This window comes from Oryza glaberrima, chromosome 6 (genome assembly GCF_000147395.1).
Source record: "Oryza glaberrima chromosome 6, OglaRS2, whole genome shotgun sequence".
In the NCBI taxonomy this organism is placed as follows: domain Eukaryota; kingdom Viridiplantae; phylum Streptophyta; class Magnoliopsida; order Poales; family Poaceae; genus Oryza; species Oryza glaberrima.
Window position 1 is genome coordinate 2820260 of NC_068331.1, and position 22995 is coordinate 2843254.

General features: G+C 39.3%; 3 protein-coding genes across 5 annotated transcripts; 1 reads left to right on the forward strand and 2 right to left on the reverse strand.

The window, feature by feature from the left end:
• Nucleotides 1-6603: 6603 nt before the first annotated feature.
• Nucleotides 6604-10149, forward strand: LOC127776123 (putative lipase YDL109C). Of its 3 annotated transcripts, none has more exons than XM_052302465.1 (12): nt 6604-6813; nt 7097-7152; nt 7240-7390; nt 7527-7594; nt 7816-7886; nt 8006-8275; nt 8520-8683; nt 8786-8841; nt 8964-9016; nt 9108-9276; nt 9377-9486; nt 9568-9661. In XM_052302465.1, the coding sequence occupies exons 1-11, from the start codon at nt 6716-6718 to the stop codon at nt 9481-9483; spliced, it is 1263 nt and encodes a 420-aa protein (XP_052158425.1). In that variant the 5' UTR covers nt 6604-6715; the 3' UTR covers nt 9484-9486; nt 9568-9661. The 3 variants fall into 3 exon arrangements, with proteins under 3 accessions (XP_052158425.1, XP_052158424.1, XP_052158426.1); XM_052302464.1 differs by having other exon boundaries at nt 6607-6813; nt 9377-9474; nt 9568-10149; XM_052302466.1 differs by lacking the exon at nt 7097-7152 and having other exon boundaries at nt 6713-6813; nt 9377-9474; nt 9568-10149.
• Nucleotides 10150-10486: 337 nt separating this feature from the next.
• On the reverse strand, nt 10487-16989 carry LOC127776124 (mitogen-activated protein kinase 1). The gene is made up of 6 exons (XM_052302467.1): nt 16600-16989; nt 16376-16505; nt 13615-13752; nt 12125-12457; nt 11610-11790; nt 10487-11003 (listed from the first exon to the last, which is right to left on the reverse strand). Exons 1-6 carry the CDS (start codon nt 16848-16850, stop codon nt 10834-10836), a joined length of 1203 nt encoding a protein of 400 aa, XP_052158427.1. The 5' UTR covers nt 16851-16989; the 3' UTR covers nt 10487-10833.
• Nucleotides 16990-19809: 2820 nt separating this feature from the next.
• Nucleotides 19810-22706, reverse strand: LOC127778019 (dihydroneopterin aldolase 2-like). Its single transcript, XM_052304660.1, has 3 exons — nt 22272-22706; nt 21085-22075; nt 19810-20748 (listed from the first exon to the last, which is right to left on the reverse strand). Exons 1-2 carry the CDS (start codon nt 22466-22468, stop codon nt 21856-21858), a joined length of 417 nt encoding a protein of 138 aa, XP_052160620.1. The 5' UTR covers nt 22469-22706; the 3' UTR covers nt 19810-20748; nt 21085-21855.
• Between the last annotated feature and the right edge of the window lie 289 nt (nt 22707-22995).

Consider the following 22995-nt stretch of genomic DNA (forward strand, 5'->3'; position numbering starts at 1 on the left):
CAGCGAGGAATCAACAATGAACGACACAGGTCATTCAGGTAGCTACTGCATATGCACAGTGGAGTACATAGGAAAAAAAAAGAGAGGAGGGGGCGGGGGGGGGGGGGGGGGGGGGGGGGAATTGGAACCATGCCATTATAATTTTACAAAATTTGAGATATGCCATCCTGACCCACATGTTATTGACTCATGTGGATCCTACATGTCATTGAGATACCGATGGCATATCTCAAACTTTGCAAAATTATAATGGCATGGTTACAATTTACCCAAAAAAAAAAAGCTTTGTATGGTGCAGTACTTACAGTATACGGAAGTGGAGAAAATCCCCTCATTATTTTTATGTATCTAAATGATTATAAAAAAATATAAAAAAATCAATAAGATAGATTAATATGTAATAAATCATTTCACAAATATATAAGTTAAAATGGGAAACTGTTTTAAAATTTAACTTCTACAAGTTGCAACGAAAAAACATATTTAGCTGTAAATATATATTAACTAGCCGTAGTTTAATTTTGGTTGTTCGACATGGTGTTAAACTTGCGATTTCAGATGACCGAGCTATATTTTTATAATTTTCTCTTTAGAAAAGTATTATCTCTAAAAAAAAATTCCCGATTAACCGTGTGCGCCGAGCTAGCGGCTCTCGTCGTCCCTGGCCTCCATCCATCCATCCATCGATCGCTTTCCCTCACGTCGCAGCTCGACACCGACCGGTGGATCGATCGATCGTGCGATCATCTCGACCTCGCGTCGTCTCTTCTCGGCGGCTCGACGCCAATCCACGACGCGCGCGCCGCTTGTCGCGCCTAGCTCGTTTCGATCTCCTGTGTACGTGGCTCTGCGCTCATCCACGCGACGCGATGCGCGCCGCTTTCGATCGACCGACCTCGTCGTTGTCGCAATTGGGCATCGATCTGTACGTGTACGCATCGCGTGTACTGCGTGTACATGTATTTCGCCGTCCAATCCATGGCCACTTTTGTTATCCATAGGACCATAGGAACACAAAGCAAAGTAGCCTAGGAAACCATGGAGATGTGTGCGTGAGAGCGACGTCGTTCTAGCCATGGTAAAAGAGAAATATATATATGATTAACATATAATTAGCCAAGTATTAATCTCTACTATTATAAAAATTAAGGTATTTTTGTCGGTATTTTGGTACGTCATCCGTGTACAAGTCGGTTTTTAAGTTCGTTTGCTTTTGGAAATACATATCCGTATTTGAGTCGGTTTTTAAGATCGTTCACTTTTGGTAATACAGAAAAAATCATATAAGAAATCTGTTTAAAAAAAGCTCGTATACTAACTTGAGACAATCAAAGTCCTAACTGCAGCTCATGATTCTCTCTCTCTCTCTCTCTCTCTCTCTCTCTATATATATATATATATATATATATATATATATATATATATATATATATATATATATATATATATATATATATATATATATATATATATCCAAATGAACTCATACAGTGAATTTCATTTTAATTAAACCATATAATAATAATAAGATTAAAGTAGTATTCACTCGTTGCAATGCGCAGATATTTTTTCTAATTATTCGACTTAAAATGAATTTTATTTGAATTTTGAAAAGCATATCCTGTATATAAAGTTTTTATACAAAACACACCCGCTTAACCGTTTGAAAAACATGTTAATGAAGCTTATCCGGGCGCTAGCTACAAAGGGGACCTTTAATTTGCCGGCCTATTGCTGCATATATGTGTGGAGGAACCAGGCGTTGCGAACTTGCGATCGCGATCACACGTTTATTCGATAAATCGATCGACCGGGCACGAACGGACAGCAGCATGTCGATCGAATGCATGTAAAAATGTACCTTTGCTTTTGCCAAAGGGTAAGGGTTAAGTTTAGAGACTATAGCTTAATTAGGGGCATTGGGCTGCCTGGGTTGCCACTAGCACGTACTAGTGTGTCAAATTGCTTCATCTGTCGTGTGCAGTTGTTCACTTGGGCATGAGAATATTTGGCTCTATATACTACCTCCATTTTTAAATGAGGACGCCGTTAATTTTTTCTCACATGTTTAACTATTCGTCTTATTCAAAAATTTTATATAAATGTATAAGATATAAATCACATTTAAAATACTATAAGTGATAAAACAATTCATAACAAAATAAATTATAGTTACGCAAATTCTTTCAATAAAACAAATAGCCAAACATATGAGAAAAAGTCAACGGTGTCATCTATTTAAAAAACAGAGGAAGTATATGCGTAGGAGTAGGCCTTGGAATGTCATGCTGTAGTTCAGTACTAGTACACATCAATCATCTATGTTGATTCTTATGTTTGTCGGCTGTATCTGTTTTCTAATTTGTCAATCAACAATAATACACCTAAATTTATATGCAACGCCTAAAATTGCATACTGTAGAAAACTACTATGTATTCGCCTATAAAAGACTCTTATAGGTGTATTATTGTTTACATGTTCTTACTATGTATTCGCCTATAAAAGACTCTTAGAAAACTACTGTAGCCCCTTTATTAATTGGAAGAGAAAATAGGGAGATAGAGGACAAAGTACTATTGCTTCGATGGCTAAAACGAGAAAAAAAATGAAGTAGCATTAAAGTGGTCTAGTGAATTTTACACTAAAAATATAGTCTTTGTAGGATAAATTTTTAGATTAAAACAAAAGTTTGCTAGGGATGGAGGAGTACCATATATACTCCCTCCGTACCATAATATAAGGGATTTTGAGTTTTTGCTTACACTGTTTGACCACTCGTTTTATTAAAAAAAAATTTGAAATTATTATTTATTTTTTTTGACTTACTTTATTATCTAAAGTACTGTAAGCACAACTTTTTGTTTTTTATATTTGCACAAATTTTTTGAAAAAGACAAGTGGTCAAATAATACAAACAAAAACTCAAAATCCCTTATATTATGGGATGGAGGGAGTATGTGTTATGCTTCTTTATCATAAAATAAGTTCAAGACGGTGTGCTCCAACCTTATAATTAGAACGTCTCCCCTATTAAGAGGAATTTTACAGTTCTTGAGAAAGAATCTCGTGATATCTAATTTTTACATTAAAATTTTCGGTGCCTTTAAAGGTATTACATTTTACACTACAAAATACAAAATATGTTACATTCGCAACGATGCTAAAATTACCCCCCCCCCCCCCCCCTCCTCCTCCTCTTCCCAAATTAACCACTACAGGAATTAGACTGATCGCATGAACACGTCTTGAAACTAGGAAGCTTTGTCCTCCACAAATCAAACGAGGTATTAGCACTCCCTCATTCCCAAATTAATCATAATATAATGGAATTTAAAATTTCTTAAATTGATCATATAACTGCATGGACACTGATTTCATCATAATACAATTAATACAATACGGAAGAATATGTGCATGCTAAGGTGTAATTGGTATGGTGTTTTAATCGATGCATGCATTATGGGAGAATGTGTGCATGATGTCTTAATTGATGTGATTTAAATTATTTTTGGTTTTGGTGTATAAACTTATATGATGATCAATTTGGAAGGAGGGAGTATTATATTTTTATAGATCACCGAATGATGGTATTGGTGCGTGTCATATCCTTGGGTAGTTGTGCGTGTGCGTGTAACGTACTTTTGACTAGTTTTGCCCCTCCCTCTCCCTCCTTTAAATCTCTTTCCACAGCTTTATCATATTATATATATAACTCCATATAATAAGTTGGAGTATAGTAGTAGGATAAATAGGAGAAGATAACAGAGAGGATGGGGGACGCATCTGCTGCGCTGTGATGGATCGGCTTATCCACAACACCGGCCGGGGCCCCCCCACCCTCCCTACCGCCGATGATGGGGATGTCCATGTGATCCATCCATCCATCCGCCCCCATGCAACCACGAGCCGGAGAAACAACAAATCGATCGAGCAGAAACCACCCAAAAAACCAAGAAAAGAACGGGAGGTCGAAGCGCGGAAGTCGTCTGCCCAAGCGAAGCGCGGCTGCCTGTGAGTTGCGGAAACTCTAATGCGCGATCGATCGCTACCGTGATCGGGTAGCGATCACCAACCCTCCCCCCTCCCTTCCTCCACGTTTTCTTTTTTGGCACCACATTACTTTTCTATTTTAGTAAATTTATGCACCTAAAGTTTATACACCTAAAATTTATAGACCCAAAGTTTATATATCCGATTCAAATTTAAATTTGAATTCAAATATTTTTTATAGTATTTCTATACATCTAAAGTTTATAGACCTAAAGTTTATAAATCAAAAGTTTATATACCCGATTCAAATTTAAATTTGAATTCAAACATTTTCTATATATAGTAATTTCTATACATATAAAGTTTATACACCTAAAGTTTATAGACCCAAAGTTTATAAGTCAAAAGTTTACATACCCGATTCAAATTTTAATTTAAATTCAAATTTTTTATATATAGTATTTATATACATAAATTTTTTTAACTTTTTATTTTTTTAAAAAAAATTGTGGTTTACTGTAGTAAGAAGAGAAAAGGGGAGGAGGAAGAGGGGAGAGAGAGAGAGAGAGGGGGGAGTAGGGAGACAGAGGAGCGATCACCCGCGCATTATACGTGCCCTGTGAGTTGCTGCGGATTGGATGGGATGGGGTGCAGTGTGGGGCGAGGCGTTGTTTGGGTTTCGCGGATGGACACACACCGTCACGTGTACGCATGGGTGCTAGTGTAGTGTGTGGGGGGAAACCGGAAAAGGGGGGAGGGGGGCGTTGATTTGATGCGTGGTGGTGGTGGTGGGACGAGCGAGCGGTGCATGGGGGCGGCTTCGGGTCTCGGCGTCGCTTGCGGCGGGCGAGGTGCGAGACAGCTAGTAGTAGTACTCCTACGCGGTTGTGCTTTGTGCACGCACGTGGGTGAAACTCTGTGTGTGTGTGTTGACGCTGTACTACTCCTGTTAGGTATGGTGTGCCTGTCTGTCCGTTCTTTGAGCAAGTTTAACAGTATAGCTAATTAATAGCCAATCTAATAGGTTATATATACAATAATTATATACTACACTATTAATACATGATCCCATCTGTAATACGCATATTGCGTCTTAAACTCCGTACTATAGCTGGCTATAAATCTATACCCCACTGCTCTTCTCTCATCTCATTTATCTTCTTAAAATATGTTTGTAGCTGGCTTATGGCCTGCTATTGTCACTGCTCTTAGCGGAACGCTCGCCGCTAATTTTTTCCGGATTGCATCATTCCAAAGGTGTTATCTCCCGTTGTTGTTGAGCCTGTTCGGCTGTTTTTTTACTGTGCTAAGTATTACTCCCTCCGTTTCACAATGTAAGTCATTCTAGTATTTCCCATATTTATATTAATGTTAATGAATCTAGACATATATATCTATTTAGATTCATTAATATCACTATGAATGTAGAAAATGATAGAATGACTTACATTGTGATGGCTGCACTTTTTTTTTTTACTGTGCTAAGTATTATGTGTGTGGCTGAAGCAGAAAGCCAGAAACAGCTGCATTGTAGTGCAGCTGAATAGAGCCGATAACTTTTAAACATGTGTTCCAATTATGAAAATTGCTATGCGTAAGACACAACTACTTAACTCACGTACAACTGAATTTGATTAACGGTTGCAAATGACTACAATGCAAACGAACATGTTCTCCTTTGATTGATCTATATATCTAGTTGTATATGAGTTGTACAATTAGGTCGTACGTATAGCAATACTCTTTGATTATTCAGTCTTTTAAAAAGATTACGTAAGTATCATGTACCTTTTTATTTTAAGTATGATTTATATCTTATACATTCATACAAATTTTTTAAACAAGACAAATGATCAAACATGCGTCCAAAAATCGATAATGTCATTTATCAAACAACTGAGGTAGTATGTGTATTTAGGAATGTCTCCTTATAAATTTTAATACTCCCACTGTCTCATAATATAAAATATTTTTTCTCCTTTAGTTTGTCTTAATATATAGTGTATTTTGAATTCTCGAGGATTAAAGGACAGTAGACATCAAATCTACTTTAATTTGTCCATGTCCGCACCGTGTCCTCTACGGAGTTTTTATAGCCTATTATGTTTGTAAGTGCCAAGTGATTCAAATTATTTGTTTAAATGTGATATGTATAAATGACCTAAAAAAATACATGGTAGTGGTGACAATTAAGTCACATGCTAAAAGGTACGACTCTGACATTTCCGTCAATTGTAACCCATTGTTGTTTTTTTCCTCTTTTTTTTATGCAACTAGTTTATTCCCGACATGTATCTCTATGGTACTATCTTAATTTTCTGTTAAAATGGGAATAATACGTTATATTATGGGATAAAAAAAGTACGTGTTTGAAAGACGATGAAGACTAATGACAACCAAACTAATACCTCCATGTACATAACCGTGGCCATTAGAATTCATATCAAAATGCACGTTACTACCGTCTACGTTGAGTTTGATGCAATTCAATCAATCAAGAAAAATAAAAAACATAAAATCAATTTGAAACCGGACCAGACCCACCCCAAAGTTTGACTTTGTAAACCACACCACACGAGACGGATGAGCCGTTTCATCCCGGCCGTCCGCGGCGAATCCGACGGCGGCCGCGGCGGCGCCGGACGTGGCCAACGGCCGCCCACGCCGCCGCCGCCGCCGCCGCCGCCGCAGCGTCATCCTCCTCGGTTGCGGCGCGGGGACGGGATGGCGTCCACGCTTTCCTCTCCTTGCCACCACCACCGCTCCTCCTATTATAGCCACCAACTCCGCCGCCGATGCCTCCGCCTCCGGCCGGCCGTCAGGTTCATCGATCGCCCGCCCTTCCATACTCATTCCTTGTATATTTCATTCTTGATTTTGGGGGGAAAGATTGGATTACCGGTCATATTTGATCCATTTTATGTGTGTACCTCAGGATCTGCACTAGAAAATAGTATGATAGATAAAGAATTGGTTATCCAGTAGATAACTTCGTTGATCTTTTGCGCGTTTGAGAAAAAAAACTTCGTTGATCAATTGACGTCAATTTTTATTTTTATTGCTAATGGAGAGGAATCTAGGTGATATTAACTTGTTTGTTTCTAGCAACATGAGGGCACAAGATCTCTTTCAGTTTCGACACAACCAAATGAGCATCCAAAGTAACACTACTGTACTTAGTATCGCGATGTTCTTCAAATGCTGCGTTAATGAAAATGAAATAGTGTGCTGACATTTGATTCTTGCAGGACTTGACACTGGTAGAGAACTTTATTCCCATCCAACGTTCATCGCTGGGGGAAGCCGTAGCCGTGTGTCGCGTTCATCTTTCATGGAAAAATCCCAAAGAAAGCGAGGACCAGATCATCTGCTGATTCTTGTCCATGGTATCATTGCAAGGTGAGTATATCCTGTCATGATAACATAGCACCTGTCTGAAAATGCATAGCAAGATTGCAGTGCTAGTTGTTCCTGTCACCATTCTTTCTTGAGCTTTGCCGATAAATTTCCTTCATTGTTCTCCCTTTTAATGCAGCCCCAGTGACTGGACCTATGGAGAAGCAGTGCTAAAGAAGAGGTTAGGTGACAATTTTTTCATCTATGGTAGGTATGGCGTGTAGGGATCACCTGCCCATTCCTGTTGTCTTTCTGACAAAATTGAGCTTAGGATCAGATGTACAGACTACAGAATACCTATATTTTTAATTAGTACTGCAAGATGAAATTCACACCACTTCATTACTGTAGCTACATTGGTTTGCACTTTGCAAATGAGAGCAATTTGTTTCTAGCCATAAAACTTACAGTGAACTATATCATTGCAGCAAGTTCGTCAAACATCTACACCAAAACTTTCGATGGGATTGATGTTGCTGGAAGAAGGTTAGCAAATGAAGTATGTACTCGCTAGTTAGTCCTAGCAAAAGGTTTCAAGTATTCACCTTTGTAGAAACTGTTGTCTGCACTCATGGCTGCGCTTAAGAGGGCTCTGACGAAAATCCGCTATCGAAGCAGGTATTGGATGTGATTCAGAAGATGGCTGGATTGAGAAAGATTTCCTTCCTAGCACATTCTTTGGGTGGTTTGTTTGCGAGATATGCTATTTCTATCCTTTATTCAACAGCAATGAAGGATGCAAGTCAAAGTGCTGCTTGTATAGCTCCTACAACTGAAGGGTCTGAAAAGTTGGAATGCACTTCAGGATTAGGTGCAATTGCTGGGCTGGAACCAATTAATTTTATTACCTTAGCAACCCCACACCTTGGTGTTAGAGGGAAAAATCAGGTGGGTCTCTAAATCTATTAAATTATCTGATATTTTTTTATTCCCCTCAAAATTAGTTATGCTGGAAGCAAAAACTACTATATTGGACTTTGAGTTGCCTAGTAAGATTTTAGGATAAATTTATTGTTGCATAGCTAATCGGAGGCCAAAGACCAGTAACCAACTACTACTTCTGAATATGTTGTGACTTGTTATTTGTGATCAATGTATTAACTACATGCATTTTCTGCAATAATATTACCAGCTTCCATTTCTTCAAGGACTATCTATTCTAGAAAAGATTGCTGCACCTTTGGCTCCCTTGGTTGTTGGCCGCACTGGTGCCCAACTCTTTCTCACGGATGGTGAACCTAGCAAGCCACCTCTTTTGCTACAGATGGCATCTGATCATGAGGATAAAAAATTTATGTAAGTCATAAGAAAGGTCTTAAGGCTAACTTATTATAGTAGAACATATCTTCTTCGTTCAAAGATTGTAGTAGAACATATCATTTCTTCAATGTTCCTCAGATCTGCACTAGCAGCTTTCAAGAACCGCATTTTGTACGCTAATGTTTCGTACGACCGTATCCTTCCTTACTCCTAGTTAGTACCACATGATTTCCTCTGCCTGATATGCAAACGAAAATTTTTTTTGCTCCAAAGCATTTTCTATTTTGCTGTTCTTGTTTTCTTGAACATATGCCAGATATGGTCGGATGGCGAACATCTTCAATAAGAAGAGAAAAAGACCTTACAAAGGTGTTCAATGTTCTCCACTAGGATTTGATTAGAAACCAAATTGCAGCACTGTGTGAATACTTCAGTAATATTTTTCCTCCTCCATATGCAGCCCTCACATCGTTCACTGGATGGCTACAAGCACATTGTGAATATGGAATATTGTTCGCCTATATCATCTGATGGCCCTCATTTCCCTCTGCAAGCTGCCAGAGCCAAAGAAGCTGCACAGAGTAGACCAAACAAAGAAAACACTAAAGAATATCACCAAATGATGGAAGGTGAGTAGGACCTTTTTCAGTAGACTAGTACTATGTGCTGGATCTTGATGTCTCCCTTGTTTCTCACTCTATGAACATCAATTCTGTGTTCTGGTAACAGAGGAGATGATCCATGGCTTGCAGAGGGTCGGTTGGAAGAAAGTAGATGTCAACTTCCATACAGCACTATGGCCTTACTTTGCTCATAACAACATACATGTATGCTAGTTAGTATGTACTGCATATCATTCTGACTGTTGTATATGTTTTCTTTTCATTTCCACTGGATTTCATGGCATCAATGCAATGCAGGTTAAGAATGAGTGGCTTCACAATGCCGGTGCCGGCGTCATCGCCCATGTGGCGGACAGCATAAAACAGCAGGAGTCACGGAAATATTTCCGTGCCAACTTATAAGATCTTCAATCCCCTGTGCTGCCTTGTCAGAAGTATAATAACTATGGTTTCCTAAATAACCAGAGCAAAGGTTTTGCCTCTCTAGTAGGAGTGTAGGACCTGTCTCAGTAGTAAGCAGTAGTATGTTCGATTCGATGTGTTTAGTGTGGATATAGAAAACTACTTCATCCGTTTCATATTACAAGAATTTCTAACATTGTCCACATTCATATAAATATTAATGAATCTAGACATATATGTGTATAGATTCATTAATATCTATATGAATGTGGACAATGTTAGAAAGTCTTATACTATAAAACGGAGGGAGTAACTAGTTACTGTATTTTTGTCCGCAGAAAAGCATTATTTTTCTTTCGCACAGATGTACAGGAAATTAGTGAAACATTAGTATTACTATTATTTAGTTAGGTTGCATTCTTGCAGACGTGTACAATCATTGAGATATGATGCAGATGGAGATGGCATTACGAGTTCACAACCTACACGGCTATACCAACTCCATGAAATGATAATGTGGCCAGTTCATACACCACATTTCATGGGATGTAGCGTACATGAGTTTTTGAGTTTGGCTGGAGAGAACGTGCACGCAAGCACCAGAACATCGCATTGTAACGTAAAAAGAAGCCATGAAATAATTGGCAAAAGACTAGAATAATGGATGAGGGAGTCTACAACTTAGAAGAATCTCGAAGTAATGTTTCCAGTCTTGTGATCAACTCCAAACTGCCACCACTGAATCAAGAGTCAATATATCCTCTTTCATTGACCACGTCTTACAACATGGAGCATTAAGTAAAACCATGAGAAATCCATGAATCGACAAGAAAATGGGAAATTTGATGATAACCGCTGAATTTAGGCCGTCATCGTTCATGAACTAACTCTTCTTACAAAAGGGACTAAAAACATTTAAGATGGAAAAAAATCCCACATGAAACAACATACATAAGCATAAGAATGGCATAGCAGCTACCCAGGAACTTGATCACAAAGTACATTTCTACTCTTAGAACAACACCTTCAGCTTTGAACCAGGGAGGATTTTTCAGGTGAGGCAATTATTTACAACTAGTGATCACTGTCGGCGACCTTTTGTGGCGCAGGAGGAAAAAACTCCATGAATAGAATCAATCCAAGGCTGAAATAGAACACCAGCTACTGGTAATCAGGGTTGAACGCAAGGCCTTCTTGGTAGATTAGATCCTTCATTTGTTCCTCGGACAATGCATGCTGCTCGAAGTCAAAGCTGAAGGGTGATGAGCAGACTGGCTCATCACTTATGTCATGCAGCGATGCCAGGTAAGGATGTGCAAGGGCACCTTCAACTAGATAAGAAGAAATAGGAGAAAAGATAAGGGGGCATTCAGTAATATGAAACATGCAGAGAAAATCAGGTCGAAAGTTTTGACACAGGGAACAATGCATTTTTACCATTAGAAAACTTGGCAATGACTCTTTCAACATTCCCACCTAGTTAAGAATGATGCTCGATTCACGCATTAAGAATAAAGTGATGACACACCTATACCACCTGGATTAGGTTTAGGGTGGATCAAGAGATAAAAAGGATTGACATAGTTTTTTTAAAAAAAAAATATTTAGGTTCGCATGTGATTTAGTAATATAGAAGTCATGCACAGATGCTCTACAAATATATTTAAGTATCCACTGCAGTTCTTACTTTCTATCTTAAAACAGATAGGAAGTGGTAAACGCTAACTAGAAATGGCCAGTGGCAGATTAAAAGAAAGGTACACATGGTGTTTAAAAAAAAACATAGTTTATGAGAGCTTTCAAAGGCTTCTTTCACTCTTTTCTTTCTTTAGGAGAAAGGCCTATTTTTACTTGCTATTAGCAAGATAGATTCTTGATGGCAAAAACAGCATTCAAATACCCTTTAAATCACTAAAACATACTATGCCAATACTGACCTGTTATTCTCTGTCTAGGATCAAATGTCAGCATCTTTTCAACCAGATCAATTGCTAAAGGATGAACATGCGGAAATTTTTCAGGAAAGGACTGCCTTGCATGTCTAGGAAGTTGGCGAATGTATCTTCTTGCATTTTCATTTACAAAATCCAGATCAGCTTCATTTGGCGTTCCAATGAGCTGCAATTAAGGAATTTATGATAGGAAAATCAAACACACGATAATGTGAAACAGATAGTATATAAATCCTCTAGTGAGAAATGCATTTGTATTAATAGCCAAAACTCAGAATTCAGTATCCTTCATATCAGCCAGAAAGCCAAGACCTTCTGGAGCAACATAAATTCTCTCCTCTTTGCATTTTCCTTAGTTTTAACATATTCCCATAGGATAATCAACATATTATATATTTCCAAAACAGTACTCCAGTTATGCTAAATATATGACCGCACAACATAACCTGATCAATTCAATATAAAATAAAGTTCAAAAGATAATAATAGTGTGTTCTAACCTCCATTAGTAGACGTAATTGATGGACATGATCTCTTCCAGGAAACAAAGGTTTACGATCCATGAGTTCCATAAAAATACAGCCCACGGACCACACATCAATTGCTGCAGTATATTCAGAGGAATTCAACAGAAGTTCCGGTGCCCTATACCATCTTGTGACAACATACTCAGTCATAAAATCGGTTTCTGAGGTGGTACGAGCAAGTCCAAAATCACAAATTTTGAGATCACAATTTGCATTCAAAAGTAGGTTGCTGGGCTTCAAGTCTCGGTGAAGGACATTTGCTGAATGTATATACTTCAAGCCACGGAGAATCTGATAAAGGAAATACTGCACAAAAAGGTAAAGAATTACGCAAGAACAGTTATACCAAACATGTATTATTTCCCAGAACATGGTAGATGCATGCACAAGGAAAATACAAGAGAACACAATCAAGTTATCTGGATAAGAAAAGATAGGTGAGGCAGCCATTCTAGAGTTCCACTCAAGAAAAGGAGAGATCTATCTGTAGCATTGATCATAAGAGCTTGCAAGCTGCAATACAGCAAGACCTCTCCAGTGTGATTGGGCATTGAACCCTTCTCACGTTGAATGTGTTATGTGGGGAATCCTTTGAATGTCTCAAGAACACGAGAGTTCGGTGAGCGCGCATGGCACGCCACAGCGTCGTTCTCGCCGTTATCTGTTGCTTGCATTAGATAAGAGTTATCCCTTAAGATTTGAGGTTTGTTTCAGTTAGTTCCGATTCATTAGCATATTGTAATCGCCTATATAAGGCCACTCTTCCTTTCTCTGTTTCTCCTCGCCACGGCTTTGTGGGAGGCAAGGGCATTGGCATCGCCCTCCCGTCAAGCACTACTACAACCTTCGGAGCTGCAGTGCCTTGCCGCCAGCTCCTAACAGTATGTGGTCTACTGATAAATAGCAATCAACTCATTATTGGATTTTATATCAAAGGTTAGCAAATAATATGGTATCTCGATAAATAGCAATAAACTCATTATTGGATTTTATATCAAAGGTTAGCAAATAATATGGTATCTCGGTAAATAGCAATCAACTCATTATTGGATTTTATATCAAAGGTTAGCAAATAATATGGTATCTCCAGAGATAAAAGTAATTGTAGCACTTTGCATATATGCCTTGCAGGGCAAAGGTACGTTCAGGTATATTAGTAGGTCGCTAAATTCGTTTCTTAATTTCAAAGATTATGCATACCTGCAGAGTTCTTAAAATGTGAAACAAAGTTACCATAAAAGCTTTACATTCAACCATTTGTACCAAATTTCTTATAGTTCTTACACAAAACATTTATAAACCATCAATACATACTTCAATACTTCCCGCTTTTTAGTTCTTGAAAGCTCAATTTGAGCAGAGGCCTAGACAAGCAAGAGAATCCAAGCAGACCGGAAAAGCCATTTGTATGAAATAAATGCTAAAGTGGAAATAAAGTTATGTTTTTGTTTTGAAGAAGGTACCTGGCAGTGCTCCTCTGACAATGCTTGATTTGAGCGAATAATTTGATGCAGATCAGTATCCATCAATTCATATGCAATATAAACGTCATTGAATGAATTCCTTTGTGGAGGAGGTATGATATCCCTTATGGCAACAATCTGCATCACATAAGTAGGAAGTTGAGACAAGTTTTGCCTTTTGGAGCATCCATGTACAAACACAAGAGCTATGCTACTATGGATATGTGAAATACAACAGACCAGCTCCAAATATCTTATAGGAGTAGATAAAATAAGTAAATCAACTATGTCGAGACCAACCAAAGCAAGAACAAACATATTGCATGGACCAGGAAATACCATATGAAAATGACTTGACAAAGAGATCTATCTTATTCATGATGGCCTAATGTTATAGCTCAAGTGTTTTTGTCATTTAAGCACTCAAACATAGCGGTTGTTTTAAGGAGGCAGACCAACGTGCATTTCACTTAAAATGAAAATTAGAGTGTGTAATGGGGATGAACAGCAAGCTAATGAGGACTTGAATAGTGACTAGTAAAGGGCTTTAGACGAAGATGGACATAGAATAGAAGGAAGCAATGGAGGAGACTTTGCATAATTCCTGAACAGAACACAATGCTCCTTTATGTAGAGGATCCTAATAATTTATCTCATAGATAAGCTGAGCAAACGTGTGTGTAGCACAGTGGTAGAGTCTCCGGTAGAGGGGACACCGACCCGGGCTCGAGCCCAGGTTTTGCACAAAAAAATCCCCCCTCGTTAATGCTGGTAGAAGAGTGCTCCCCGCATGAGGTTAAGCATGCCCAGTGACACGCCACGTTCAGGGGCATTTTTCTCGACTTAGCTGAATGCCGCGAGCCATCCTAACCCACGGTCTTTTTTTTTTGTTTGTTTTTTTATCTCATAGATAAGCTTATATGTAGATAGAAAGCAACAGCTTAGTGCACTTCATAATTAAATGAAAATTTGGTATTGAAGTAATATACTGCAGACAGAAATCGCTACTCGGGCTGCTGCCCTCTGTCTGCAGCCAACCTGCAGCACGTGCACATGACAAAAAAAAAAGTTCCAATATATCTTTCAGAATACAGGATCACCAATTTGGAAGTAATGTTTTATGTAATAATGCAAAATAACCATTTTTTGTGCAAGCTATATTTTAAAAGTAGAATTGGACTTGATAAACAAATCTTAGCTTATGTTTCCAACTTTCCGTACATACAATTGCATTTTTATCCAGATTTGAAAAGTAGAATTGGACTTGATACACAATCTTGGCTGATGGCAATAAAGCAGGTGCATTATCTAAGGACTTCTACTCCAAAATTTGCCTAATCTGATCGTTTTCTACAAACACCCGTAACTGGTATAACTCCCAAAAGCCTCCCCTGCATAATTGGAGCACTAAAACCTGAAATTAAACACTTCTCTTTCTGCAGTAGGATACAAACAAAGCGGATCAGTTTTAGTTTGAAAAAACTTCCAAAAAAAGGCATGAGGATGCATTTGTGTATGCCTGTGTCAACCAGTCTATGGTTCAACAAAAGCAGTATCTGAGCAACTTTTTGTATGAACCTTTTTTAGGGAAGTATCAATTGATCTATTATGTTATAATAAAGAGGGTGCAAAAGGGAGCCACCGCGTTCAATCTAGAAGCCTAGAAATAACGACGTTAATCGGGGGAAAAAGATAAATATATGCCCGTTTAATATAGTGGTGGGCCTAGATTACAACAGTCCAGGTTGACCAGTAAATTCTATACAAAATATAACTCTAATTTTAAATCTAGCTCCTCTCATATTTGCGCGGGAAAATCCACTAGTTTAATTATAACGGAATATTTATGACCATCCAAATTTAATTCACCTCTTCAGAAGAAGCTGAGTTTTTCTAGGGCTGGCTATGAAGATATGGCCTATTCTCTAATCCACTTCCCCTGTGGCTGTCTTTCTACCACTAACCATAAAAAAAATATGTTGCCTCTGGTAAGCTGAAAATGATACTTCAGGCCTATGCTGGAAATACAACCGTGGGCTACTCCTATTAGTCAGTCTTTAAATTGGTAAAATTCAAAGGTCCAAGTCCAACATCCACACAAAAAGTCAAATCTTAAAACTTTACAACAATAACACAATTCCTAGTACTCCTATTCCCTAATTCCCTCCCCACTGGCAGTCACTCCCACTGCATTCAGACTGGATTTTTTTTTTTTTTTGCGGGGAAGCATTCAGACTGGATTTGACTGACTTAGGAAAAAGGTATAACACCAGATTGGTCCTCCTCCTCCTCAAGCTAGTTGTGGCTTGTGACATCAGCACGTACAAGAATCATGTGATGTTGCTACCTCTCCAGGTCAGGTCTGTTCACATCACTCGCTCCCCCCCCCCCCCCACGCCCCCCCTATTCAAGAACACAATGAATAACAACATCCCCAAAAGGCAGATGGCTTCTTTAAAGGCATTTCCAAAGTTACCACTATTTCTGAAGCTCCCAGCTAGCCATGAGCCATCCACTCATCATCAGCGGCAAGAAAGGAGGAAAAAGCTCTACCAAATTAGGCCGAGCAGTGACGAACTCAATCATTTGGTAACCTAACCCTCACCTCCTCCTCCTTTCCCCATTTAATGCAACTAACTTAACTAACCAGAGGCAAGAGCATTCAACGAGAATCTCAAAATCTGCGCCTAAAAATCGAGGGTGGGAGGGGGGGGGGAGGGAATTCCGTGGTCGAAACAATGGAGCGGATCGGAGCACTGACATTCTCGTGGTCCATGTGGCGGAGCAGCTTGATCTCCCTGAGCGTGCGCTTGGCGTCGATCTTGTTGTCGAACGCGTTGGCGATCTTCTTGATCGCCACCTGCTCCCCCGTCTCCGAGTTGAGCGCCGAGCTGCCATCCCAATCCAAAAATCCAAACCCCAAAACGAAATCAGACGCCGCTGCCAATGGAATGGGAGACGGGGAGAGGGGGGGAGCAAACGAACCAGACGATGCCGTAGGCGCCCTTGCCGATGGGGAGGATGGGGGGCTTGTACTTGGCGGTGACCTCGAACACGTTCCCGAAGATGTTGTACTGGATGAACCTCCCGCCATGGCTCAGCGTCGCCTGGATGTTCTCCATCATCCCCGCCCCCGCCCCCGCCGCCGACGCAGCCGCAGCAGGCGGCTGCTGCCCGCCGCCGCCGCCGGCGGCCTCCGCCATCTCCGTGTCCGGCGGCTGCGCCCCGGCGTCCATGGCCGGATTCGGATTTGGATCGCGACGAGGAGGTGGAGGTGGAGGAAGGGAAGGGAAGGGAAAGTGGAGGCGGAATTCGTCGCGAGATTTGGTCGCTTTCGGCCTCGTTTTGTAGCTCTCGCCTCTTTTTTTTTTGTGTGTGTGTGTGTGTGGGTGTGTGTGTGCTCGCGTGTGTTTTCTCTTGGGCTGTGGAGGTGGGGGTGGTGGCCCACCGGGGTATAAAATGGTTGGCACCCGGGGCTACGGGTACTAGGCGTGGCCCATTTTGGGGTGGGTGGGTGTTTGAGGAGGCGGTGTGGGGGGGACGTGAAGCAAAATGGAGATGCTGTGCGGACCCTAACGACTGATGACGTGTCATGGTGACGACAGCTTGAGGGAACACTACCTACGTACCTTTACACCCATAAGAGCAAGATTAGAGGAGGTTCAATAGCAGGCTATAAACCAGATATAAATATATTTTAAAGAGATAAAGAAAGTGAGAGAAGAGCAGCGGGCTACAAATCTGTAGCCAGCTGCAGCACGGACTCCAAGACGTAATGTGTGTATGACAGGTGGAACCAGATATTAATAGTATAGTAAGCAATTATTGTATGAATTGTCTATTACATTGGCTATAGATGATTTGGAGCTAGTAGTGGGCTATACTATTAAACTTCTCTTAGAGCAGGTACAATAGCAGGCTATAAGCCAGCTGCAAACATATTTTAAGGAGATAAATGAGAAGAGATAAGAGCAGCGGGCTACAGATTTGTAGCCAGCTGTAGCACAGACTCCAACACCAGTGTGTGTATGATAGATGGGACCAGGTATTAATAGTGTAGAATGTAAATATTGTATGAATGAGCTATTAGATTGGCTATAGATAAATTGGAGCTAGTAGTTGGCTATACTATTAAACTTGCTCTTAAGGGTGTCTTCGGACACCCCTTTTTCCAACCCCTATCCCTCGTTTTCCGCGCGCACGCTTTTCAAACTGCTAAACGGTATGTTTTTTGCAAAAAGTTTTTATACAAAAGTTGCTTAAAAATCAAATTAAACCATTTTGAAAAAAAATTAGCTAATACTTAATTAATTACGCGCTAATGGATCGCTCCGTTTTCCGTGAGGAGGGTTCTGGTTGGGAACCTTAAATAGCGAACACACCCTAATAGTATAACCAACTACTAGCTCCAAATTATCTATAGGTACTTTAATAGCCAACTTATACAATAGTTACCTATAAACATATACTACACTATTAATATATGATCTGACTTGTCATATACACGTTGCGTTTAGAGTTCGTGCTGCAGCTGGCTACAAATTTGTAATCAACTGCTCTTCCCTCTCCTCTTTTATCTCCTTAAAATATATTTATAATTAGCTTATACTCCCTCCGTCCCAAAAAAAGACAAACCCTGGGTTTCTGTGTCCAACGTTTGACTGTCCGTATTATATGAAATTTTTTTATAATTAGTATTTTCATTGTTGTTAGATGATAAAACATGATTAATACTTTTATGCGTGACTTGTCTTTTTAATTTTTTTTCATAATTTTTTCAAATAAGACGGACGATCAAACGTTGGACATGGAAACCCAGGGTTTGTCTTTTTTTTTTTGACGGAGAGAGTAGTCTGCTATTGTACCTGCTCTAACACATACTCCATCCATCCTAAAATATAAGAACCTAGTATTGGATGTGATGTTTCCTAATACAACATATCCGGACGAACATTCTATCTAGATACACTAGGAAATGTCCTATCCAGTCGTAGTTACTTATATTTTTATAGCACGTAGGTAGTATATCAATACAAAACTAAACAATTAGAATATACATAGTACTTTATTACATCCTAATACAACTATTTCTCATTTTATCTACTCTCAATATAATTATTATCTATTTTCACAAATTTCAATACAAGATTACGCTAAAAATAAACTTATTTTGAAATAATTAAAAGGGGCTAAAAATAAACTTATTACATGACGGAGGTAGTAGTTGTTAGGACTAGGGATTGAGGTGAAAATGGAACACAAAACTAAAAAATGTCGACGGGGATTGACACGTTGGATTGGACCTACTACAAAGGGTCCGTGAGAAAATATGCCGTTGCCTTCTGTTGTTGTTGGATGGAACGATGGATTGGAGAGTCTATTTTGCTCCTACAGAAAAATTTACCGAATGTTTCTTTTTCTTGATTTTATTATAAAGTTGGAAAAATTCATTTATTTGAACGCCAATAAATGTAGAGATGGTCGTTTGTCAGTGTTGTTACAAAGGTAGTATTCCCTCTGCCCCGAAAAGAATCCAATCCTGGGGATGAATCTAGACACTGTGTATGTAAAATTCATCCCAAGATTAGATTCTTTTTGGGTAGGTTATTAGTTTTTATTATAAAGGTAATCAGTTATCGGTTCAACGGAGTCGCAAGAGCAAGTTTATAAGTTTAATGGCAAAGCTAACTACTTATAAACTCATATTACAAGTATAATAGATTGGCTGTTACATTTGTCTTCACCTTTTCTTGCTTATGTATTTAGTGCATGTACCTTGAAGCATATGACTAGAGCTAGCTTTTGTACTTTTCTTTTGTCTTCCTTCTCCATATAAACTTGTAGTTTACTATTATCCTTGCTTAAGGTGGTTGCTTCAGCAACATCAAACACGAGGGCGGCGAATGCTATCTAGCGCCAGATAATGGTGTCATTTTCTTCCATATTTTTTTTGCTCGCCATATCTTCCCGCTCATGTTATTCTACCAACACTTCTTTTTTTCGTCGAAGACTTCATACTCCTACAAATGATTGAGACAGAAAGGTGTTTTTTCTTGATCCAGTGGAGGTAAAGAAATACTAAGCATCAGTACTAATAACATTGTTTACTGCTTACTTCAAATGTCAATGGCACGTGTTGATGTAGAATTACGCATAAATAACCTAGCAGCGGCTAGCATCCTCCAAGGAAATTGTACCATGAGTTAGGCAAAGTTTGATGAACCAGAGCTTAGAATTTTACTACCCTCCGGTGAATGTGACAGTGAATGCTATGGACAGGAACTCTTTGCGATGAATGCTTCAATATAAGGACAAGAACAAAACATTATCTAGTCTTACAAGCCTGAATTGCCAGCCCAAGACTGCGCTATTAATTAGAATTTTTTTTTATGGATATTAGGGACTTGCTGGAAATTTGGAATATATGAGACAAGTGGTGTGGAAATGATAGGGCAATAGATAAAATAATGATGTTCTAGCATCTTTATGGAAACAAAGTTAACAGGACAATAATTAATTCCGCAAACACACTGATATTAATTATAATACAAATCAGGTCTAACAAATAAAAATGAGAGTTTATGCTAAAAGAGTTTATAAGTACCATGAATTATTTGAAGCTCAAGGAAACCTCCAATGCAGGAAGCTATTGTCATATCTCTGGTAGTAGAGCCTCAGGAGAAGAAGAAATTATAACCCTGCTGCAGAGTTTGGATGAGAAGACTTTGTATAATTCTAGTGTATGTCTTCACAGCTACGAATACCACCAAAAGGAAATGGATTAAGATGTCCGGTAATCCTTCTTTAGAATCTATCCAGATTCATGCTGACCATGGACAATTTTCAGTACAAAACAATAGCACTGAAAAAGACTTGTTGTATTACTGAAAGATCCTTCGTGCGTAAGAATTGATCTGCAATCAGGGTTGCCCCTCCTTAAAATAAACTGTACACCCCACTGCCAGTTGTATCCACTACAGGTTTTGATGATTACATTGCACGGCATTACAATCAACTCATCCAGATAACCAAAAAATGTAGCCGCAAAGTTTTGAATGGAAGTTGCCAACCTGACAAATCATCACCTGCACATTGGATCCCATTCATTGTTGATAATCCACAACCTGTAGTACCCTGTAAAATAATAGATCGGAGAAACAGCGACCCTGTGAGAAATATTGGAACCTGACAAGCCAAGCAGATCATTTATATGTTGTACTTCCTCCGTTTCACAATGTAAGCCATTCTAGCATTTTCCACATTTATATTGATGTTAATGAATCTAGATAGATATATATCTAGATTCATTAACATCAATATAAATGTGGAAAATGCTAGAATGGCTTACATTGTGAAACGGAGGGAGTACTAAAAGTAGTTAGAAACCATGAAACAAAGTACGGAAAAAAGCATTTGTTTTTAGAATCAATGGGGTAGGGCAATTTATGAATGGTAACAAACTACACTCACCTGAAGACCTCAAATCCGTAAACCTAAAGAGGTGTGCTGAATCAGCATGCAGCATAATTTCCTCACAGCTTCTCTGCGCCTTAGAAAGGACCTGCTTTATGCAAACAGTTCATCTTATAGCAACTAATTTGTTACTTAGCAAGAACAAAAGTACAAGACTGAACTTATACTCCAAAAAAAAAAATTCTCCACAAAATATAGATGACGAAACTACTGTTGAAAAAAAACTTGATAAAGAGACGCGGTGATACCTCAAGCAAATGTTGTCTTCAAAAAAGGGATACACTCAACAATGATATGATGATCAGGGGTACAATGGGCTTGACCAGTATGTGCAAAAATATCAAATATCTGTAGCAAGCATGAACGTGGGGCCCACATGACAGCTCCACATGACAGCTCCAATTGCTCATAATAAAAGGAGCTCATAATTTGCATGCCACAATATAAATGAAAAATAAAGGCTATATCACAGGACATGCTCCAGAGCATGAAGGTTTTATGATGCAAAGTATCAATTGACCTCCTGACTAATTTTAAGTCACTGTAAGCAAAGTTTTTTTGCCAAAGTTTTGGACTGGACAAAAAACACAAGATACCTACTTCAACCCCCAAGATAACTTCAGCCACCTTGAAGGGAACAACTCATGAGACTAACTTTCAGTTGAAATCACTGAGGTACAAAACGGCTGCAGAAATGCATTGTTGAGCACTCAAGTAATGCCATGGACATGATGAGCAATGGGATGTAATCCTCGGCACGAAGCTGGCTCAATGAAGCTCCTGACGATCGCCTCCCACATCTTTTCTATGCCTCAATATCTCAACACCCAAATAATCGACGATTCCACGTACAGCAACATGAGGTTTCCCAACTTTCACTCTGATGGTTGAGATTTGAGGGAACTTAAGCAACGCGTTACTTGCGATTCGATGAGCTACTGCTTCCAAAAGGTTCCGCGATGGGCCTTCAACAACATCCTTGGCAATCCTGTAAGTGCAGAGCATGAACATATTTCAGTTCTCCAATGATTGGAATTAGTAAAAGAACAATAAAATAAACTGAATAATCCTACATTGCTGAAATGGACAAGCAAGATTTAATATCTTAAAAAGAACAATCAATCAAGACATTTCTAGTAAAATGGTGAAATAAAAACAAATCGGGATTAATTTGTTACTCCTACCCGTAGATATCTGTGTAGCTAACCGTATCAGATATGCTGTCAGTCTCCCCAGCAACACTCAAATCCATCCACGCATCAACATCCACAACGAACTTTTGACCTAGAGTTTTCTCTTCTGATTTCACTCCATGGAAACCGTGGAACTGCAAATCTATAAGCACGAGTTTATCCCTGTCGATTAACTCCCTCTCCGCCATAATGGTCCTTAAAGCACGGAATGAATCCTTAGTCCGGCAGCACACGGGAAGTTCAGTTCAGCCGAGTATTTGGATCGATTCATCGGTGGTGGTGGTGCTCACCGGAGGCGGAAGGGAAAGGAAGCAGCAGCAGGACGACGGCGCGGCGCGGTGCGGTGGGAGAACCAGCGAGGAGACGGGAGCAGCAGGACGCCACGGCAGGCAGCGCCGCCGCTCGCCGGCGGCGTGGCGAGGAGAAGGATGGGCGTCGAGTCGACGGGGAGATGGACTGATGGACTATGTACAGTACAAGGCCCAAGAGGCCCAAACTATCTAGACGCTTTGACTGCTCTTGTCAGCTTGATGGGCTTTTCTAATCACGGTCTGCTAAGGCCTGGTCCGGCCGAAATGAACATGTCAGTCCTATGTTGACTTGATTACATGTCAAACAACTTACTGTTAGTGATAAGAAAGATTATATATGTATATTTAGTGATTTAAAATCAATATTAAAAATAAAATTACGTTAAAAATACTCTAAACTTATA

Coding starts and splice junctions, on each gene's coding strand:
- LOC127776123 (XM_052302464.1), top strand. CDS start 6,716: ATGGCGTCCACGCTTTCCTCTCCTTGCCACCACCACCGCTCCTCCTAT. Junction 8,276..8,519: donor GTGTTAGAGGGAAAAATCAG/GTGGGTCTCTAA, acceptor TAATATTACCAG/CTTCCATTTCTTCAAGGACT. Junction 9,277..9,376: donor ATATCACCAAATGATGGAAG/GTGAGTAGGACC, acceptor TTCTGGTAACAG/AGGAGATGATCCATGGCTTG.
- LOC127776124 (XM_052302467.1), bottom strand. CDS start 16,850: ATGGACGCCGGGGCGCAGCCGCCGGACACGGAGATGGCGGAGGCCGCC. Junction 12,458..13,614: donor TGTCAGAGGAGCACTGCCAG/GTACCTTCTTCA, acceptor CTTTTTGTGCAG/TATTTCCTTTATCAGATTCT. Junction 11,791..12,124: donor AATTACGTCTACTAATGGAG/GTTAGAACACAC, acceptor CCTTAATTGCAG/CTCATTGGAACGCCAAATGA.
- LOC127778019 (XM_052304660.1), bottom strand. CDS start 22,468: ATGGCGGAGAGGGAGTTAATCGACAGGGATAAACTCGTGCTTATAGAT. Junction 22,076..22,271: donor AGCTACACAGATATCTACGG/GTAGGAGTAACA, acceptor CTGCACTTACAG/GATTGCCAAGGATGTTGTTG.